Here is a 6,666-nt window from a genome sequence, read left to right as displayed (position 1 = left end):
AGAGGGTTTCATTCCCCTGCAACCATTAATGACAGAGGGTTATCCCCTGCACCATTATGCAGAGGGTTTCATTCCTGCACCGTTAATGACAGAGGGTTTTCATTCCCTGCCACCAATTATGACAGAGGGTTTCATTCCCTGGCAACCATTATGACAGAGGGTTTCACTTTCCGTGTACCTATTATGACACGAGGGTCATTCCCTGCAGCCATTATTGGACAGGAGGAGTTTCATCCCTGCACCATTATGACAGAGGGTTTAATTCCCTGCACCCATTAATGACAGGAGGTTGTCTTTCCCTGCACCATATGCACAGAGGGTTTCATTCCGACCATTATCGACAGAGGGTTTCATTCCCTGCACCATTATGACAGTAGGTGTTTGCCCTTCCCCTGGCACGCATTAAAATGACAGAGGGTTGTCCTTCCCTCTGCACCATTAATGACAGAGGGTTTCCATTCCCTGCAAGCCATTATAACAGAGGTGTTTCATTCCGCTGGTAACCATTATGACAGACGGGTTTCCTTCCCTGCCTATTATGACAAGAGGGTTTATGTCCCTGCACCATTATGAACAGAGGGGTTTCTTTCCCTGGGCACCATTGGATTCCATAGGACAGAGGGTTTCATTCCTGCACCATTATGACAGAGGGTTTCATCCTCTGCACCAAGTTATGACAGGGTTTCATCCCACCATTAGACAGAGGGTTTCATTCCCTGCACCATTATGACGAGGGTTTCCTTCCTGCAGCATACTGACATGATGTTATTGCCAACATTGCTAGGGTTTCTTCTCCCCTGCACCAATTAATGACAAGAAGGGGTTTCACTTCCCTGCGACCATTATGGCAGCAGGGTGTTCATTCCCTGTCACCATTATGACAGAGGGTTTCTTTCCCTGCACCATTATGACAGAGGGTTTTCATTCCCTGCAACCATTATGACAGAGGGTTCATTTGCCCGCACCATTATGACAGAGGGGTTTCATTCCCTGCTACCATTATGACAGAGGGTTTCCTGCAATTTGAGACCAGGTTTCCATTCCCTGCACCATTATGACAGAGGGTTTCATTCCCTGTCACCATTATTGACAAGAGGGTTCTTTCCCTGCACCATTTATGACAGATTCACACGCTGACGAGTTTCAATCCCTGCACCATTAGAACAGAGGGTTCTTCGCCTGCACATTATACAGAGGGTGTTCATTCCGCCTGCATCATAGATGACAAGAGGGTTTCTTTCCCTGCAGCCATTCATGACAGCAGAGGTTTCATTCCCTGCACCAATTATGACAAGAGGGTTTTTCCCTGCACCTATTATGCAGAGGTCACCTGCCAAAATAGACACGAGGGTTTCATTCCCTGCACCCATTTATGAACAGAAGGTTTCATTCCCTGCACCATTTATGAGCAGAGGGTTTCATTCCTCATTTGACAGTTCACGCTGAATTATGACAGAGGGTTTCATTCTCCTCGTCACCATTTAGTGACAGAGGTTTTTGTCTCCTGCTACCATTTGAGCAGATTCTCTGGCCGACATATGAGGGTTTTCATTCCCTGCACCATTATGACAGAGGGTTCCTTCCCTTGCACCATTATGGACAGAAGGGTTTCCTCATGCACCATTGCAGTCATCTCACATATGACAGTTCATCCGCAGCAAAATATGCAGGTTTCATGCCTGCAACTAGAAAGTTCAATTCCGTACCTTATGACAGAGGGGTTTCTTTGCCTGCCCATTATGCAATGGGTTCATTCCCCTGGTACCATTATGACAAACGGGTTCTAGTTCCCTGTACCATTTGATGACAGAAGGGTTTCATTCCCTGTACCATTATTTGACAGAGGGTTCATTCGCCTGCAACATTATGACAATGGGTTGTTCATTCCCTGTAACATTATGACAGAGGGTTTCAATTCCCTGTCCATAATGGACAGAGGGTTCATTCCTGCAAACATTATGAACAATGGGTTTCATTCCCTGAAATCATTATGACAGAAGGGTTTATTTCCTGTACCATTGAACCATGAGGGTTTCATTCCCTGCACCATTATGACAGAGGTGTTCATTCCCTGCACCGTTATGACAGAAGGGTTTCATTCCTCTGCACCGTATGACAGAGGGTTTCATTCCTGCACTCATTATGACAGAAGGGTTTCATTACCCTGCACCATTAAACGAAAGAGGTTTCATTCCCTGCAACCATTATGACAAAGGGTTTCATTCCCTGCACATTATGACAGAGGGTTTCACTTCACCGTATGACAACCGGTTATATCGCACGAGACAGTAGGGTTTCATCCCCTGCACCATTATGACAGAGGGTTTCATCCCCTCACCATTATGACAGAGGGTTCATCCCTGCACCATTATGACAGAGGGTTTTCATCTCCTCTGCACGCATTATGACAGAGGTGTTCATTCCCTGCCACCAGTTATGACAGAGGGTTTCCTAGTTAGCAGAGTTCATCCTGCACCATTATGACAGAGGGTTTCATTCCCTGTGCAAGTATGAGAGTTCGCGCTGAACCTTATGACACGCATGGGTTCTTCCGATATTGCCCTGCATCCATCCTTATGACAGAGGTTTCATTCCGCTGACCATTATCGACTACGAGGGTTTCAGGTACTCCTGTATGGCAATGGACCATTATGACAGAGGGTTTCATTCCCTGTACCATTATGACAGAGGGTTTCATTCCCTGCACCAGCATGGTACAGTAATGTGTGTTGATTGTCACTTCAAAAGGCCATGTCTACAGGCCCTGGTCAAGGGTAGTGCACTGTATAGGGAATTAGGTGGGACGCAAACAATGATGGACGCAACCCATGTTTGTCTCTTCAGGACCATTCTGTCCATCGGGTACTTTGCCTTGTCACTGAACACGTCCAACCTGGCGGGGAGCTCATATCTGAACTGTTTTCTGTCAGCTGCCATTGAGGTCCCTGCCTATACCATGGCCTGGCTCATGTTCCGCTGCTGCCCCCGGCGCCTGTGTCTCTTCTCCACTCTGTTTCTGGGTGGGGTRGTGCTGCTCTGCATAAACCTCATACCACCAAGTAAGACTCAAACAAAGATAGAGGTATTCATAAAGGCATTCTGTTATCACATCACCCTTAATAACAGAGAGAAATAGACGTGCAGATAAAAATCAGATTGAATCAACAATATTGAGTTTGAAAATGGACAATTGATGGCATAGAATGGTGACAAGATTTCAGGTATAGAATAGTATATTACAAAAACAATGAACCCTTCTATAAGAATCTATGACATGACCTTCCTTGGCCCTTCATTGCTGTGTCCATGGCAGATCTGAGCTCTGTGTCCACTGCACTAGAGATGCTGGGGAAGTTTGGTGTGACTGCAGCTTTTTCCATCGTGTACGCCTACACGGCTGAGCTCTACCCCACTGTCGTGAGGAACACAGCCATAGGGGCCTGTTCCATGGCCTCCAGAGTGGGCAGCATCTCTGCCCCATACTTCATCTATCTGGGTGAGTAGGACTCAAAGCGCAGCTAAAGGAAAGACTGATCTGCACATGGAAGCACTGCAGAGCAGTAATATCACCCCTTTGTCTCTTTGTTATTGTTTAGCCTATCACTGTCATTCTGAAGATTAGGATGTGAAGTTTAGTACTTTTTACTTTGTATTTTCTCAGAAACTAMATGGAAAAATGTGTAATTACATACAGTAACTAGAAATGAACTATGGTGTTGAGTCTTGTGTAATGAACAACAGCGAGTTTAAGAGCAAGTGTACACAATCCCCACCACTTAAACAAATTGATTTTTCCATACTGCTTGTTACCGTGTAGTTTCTCGATAAATAGGAAAATGAATAACGAACTGCAAGTATTGCTTGTTACCATATAGTTTCTCAATAAATACAAAATATTTAGTAGTATAGTGCTATCCTATCAACACCTCTCCTCTCTCCTCTAAGGGAGGGGATGTGTGTCTACCCAACAGACAGAGAGGACAGAGAGAGAGGAGGGGGAGGGGGATGTGTGTCTACCCAACAGACAGAGAGGACAGAGGAGAGAGGAGAGGGAGGGGATGTGGTGTCTACCCAACAGACAGAGAGGCAGAGGAGAGAGGAGAGGGGGGGGATGTGTGTCTACCCAACAGACAAGAGGACAGAGACAGAGGAGGGGAGGGGGATGTGTTGTCTACCCAACGACAGAGGAGGACAGAGAGAGAGGAGGGAGGGGGATGTGTGTCTACCCAACAGACAGAGAGGACAGAGGAGAGAGGAGGGGGAGGGGTTGTGTCTACCCAACAGACAGAGAGGACAGAGGAGAGAGGAGGGGAGGGGGATGTGTGTCTACCCAACAGACAGAGAAGGACAGAGGAGAGAGGAGGGGGATGTGTGTCTACCCAACAGACAGAGAGGACAGAGGCGAGAGGAGGGGGAGGGGATGTGTGTCTACCCAACAGACAGAGAGGACGAGGAGAGAGGAGGGGGAGGGGGAGGTGTGTCTACCCAACAGACAGAGAGGACAGAGGAGAGAGGAGGGGAGGGGGATGTGTGTCTACCCAACAGACAGAGAGGACAGAGGAGAGAGGAGGGAGGGGATGTGTGTCTACCAACAGACAGAGAGGACAGAGGAGAGAGGAGGGGGAGGGGTGTGTGTCTACCCAACAGACAGAGAGGACAGAGGAGAGAGGAGAGGGAGGGGATGTGTGTCTACCCAACAGACAGAGAGGACAGAGGAGAGAGGAGAGAGGAAGGGGATGTGTGTATACCCAACAGACAGAGAGGACAGAGGAGCAGAGGAGAGGGAGGGGATGTGTGTCTACCAACAGACAGAGAGGACAGAGGAGAGAGGAGAGAGGAGGGGGATGTGTGTTACCCAACAGACAGAGAGGAGGAGGAGAGAGGAGGGGGATGTGTGTCTACCCAACAGACAGAGAGGACAGAGGAGAGAGGAGAGGGAGGGGGATGTGTGTCTACCCAACAGACAGAGAGGACGGAGGAGAGAGGAGGGGAGGGGGATGTGTTCTACCCAACAACAGAGAGGACAGAGGAGAAGAGGAGGGGGATGTGTGTCTACCCAACAGACAGAGAGGACAGAGGAGAGAGGAGAGGGAGGGGGATGTGTTGTCTACCCAACAGACAGACAGGAGAGAGGGAGGAGGAGGGGGAGGGGGATTGTGTGTCTACCCAACAGACAGAGAGGAGAGAGGAGAGAGGAGGGGGAGGGGGATGTGTGTCTACCAACAGACGAGAGGACAGAGGAGAGAGGAGAGGAGGGGGATGTGTGTCTACCCAACAGACAGAGAGGACAGATGAGAGAGGAGGGGAGGGGGATGTGTGTCTACCCCAGACAGAGAGGAAGAGGAGAGAGGAGAGGGAGGGGGATGTGTGTCCAGAGGAGAGAGGAGGGGGGAGGGGGTGTGTGTCTACCCACAGACAGAGAGGACAGAGGACGAAGAGAGGGAGGGGGATGTGTGTCAGAGGAGAGAGGAGGGGGAGGGGATGTGTGTCTACCCAACAGACAGAGAGGACAGAGGAGAGAGGAGAGGGAGGGGGATGTGTGCAGAGGAGAGAGGAGGGGGAGGGGATGTGTGTCTACCCAAACAGACAGAGAGGACAGAGAGAGAGAGAGGGAGGGGGATGTGTGTCGAGGAGAGAGGAGGGGAGGGGGAATGTGTGTCTACCCAACAGACAGAGAGGACAGGGAGAGAGGAGGGGGAGGGATGTGTGTCTACCCAACAGACAGAGAGGACAGGAGGAGAGAGGAGGGGGAGTGTGTCTACCAACAGACAGAGAGGAGAGAGGAGGGGGAGGGGGAGGTGTGGTCTACCCAACAGACAGAGAGGAGAGGAGGAGGGGGAGGGGGATGTGTGTCTACCCAACAGACAGAGAGGACGGAGGAGAGAGGAGGGGGAGTGTGTCTACCAACAGACAGAGAGGAGAGAGGAGGGGGAGGGGAGGTGTGTCTACCCAACAGACAGAGAGGAGAGAGAGAGGGGGAGGGGATGTGTGTCTACCCAAACAGACAAGAGGAGAGAGGAGGGGGAGGGGGATGTGTGTGTCTACCCAACAGACAGAGAGGAGAGAGGAGGGGGAGGGGGAGGTGTGTCTACCAACAGACACAGAGGACGGAGAGCGGAGGGGGAGGGGGATGTGTGTCTACCCAACAGACAGAGAGGACAGAGGAGAGAGGAGGGGAGGGGGATGTGTGTCTACCCAACAGACAGAGAGGAGAGAGGAGGGGGAGGGGGAGGTGTGTCTACCCAACAGACAGAGGGAGAGAGGAGGGGAGGGGATGTGTGTCTACCCACAAGACAGAGAGGAGAGAGGAGAGGGAGGGGGATGTGTGTCTACCCAACAGACAGAGAGGACAGAGGAGAGAGGAGGGGGAGGTGTGTCTCCCAACAGACAGAGAGGAGAGAGGAGGGGGAGGGGAGGTGTGTTACCCAACAGACAGAGAGGAGAGAGGAGGGGAGGGGGATGTGTGTCTACCAACAGACAGAGAGGAGAGAGGAGAGGGAGGGGGATGTGTGTCTACCAACAGACAGAGAGGACAGAGAGGAGGGGAGGGGATGTGTGTCTACCAACAAGACAGAAGGAGAGAGAGAGGGGGAGGGGGATGTGTGTTACCCAACAGACAGAGAGGAGAGAGGGAGAGAGGGGGGATGTTGTGTCTACCCACGACGA

The 6,666-nt window shown here is 50.7% G+C and overlaps 1 protein-coding gene across 1 annotated transcript in view; it reads left to right on the top strand.

Annotated features, from left to right (window-relative positions):
• slc22a21 (solute carrier family 22 member 21) overlaps window positions 1–6,666 on the top strand; it is a 23,725-nt gene that overhangs the window by 11,393 nt on the left and 5,666 nt on the right. The window contains exons 7-8 of the mRNA XM_023967838.2: window positions 2,845–3,059; window positions 3,314–3,496. Coding sequence (XP_023823606.1) covers window positions 2,845–3,059; window positions 3,314–3,496 — 398 coding nt within the window. The remainder of the gene's footprint in view (window positions 1–2,844; window positions 3,060–3,313; window positions 3,497–6,666) is intronic.

Source organism: Salvelinus sp. IW2-2015, linkage group LG23 (assembly GCF_002910315.2).
Source record: "Salvelinus sp. IW2-2015 linkage group LG23, ASM291031v2, whole genome shotgun sequence".
Lineage (NCBI taxonomy): Eukaryota > Metazoa > Chordata > Actinopteri > Salmoniformes > Salmonidae > Salvelinus > Salvelinus sp. IW2-2015.
Note: the sequence above shows the minus strand (reverse complement) of the source record. Positions and strands in the feature narration are given on the sequence as shown.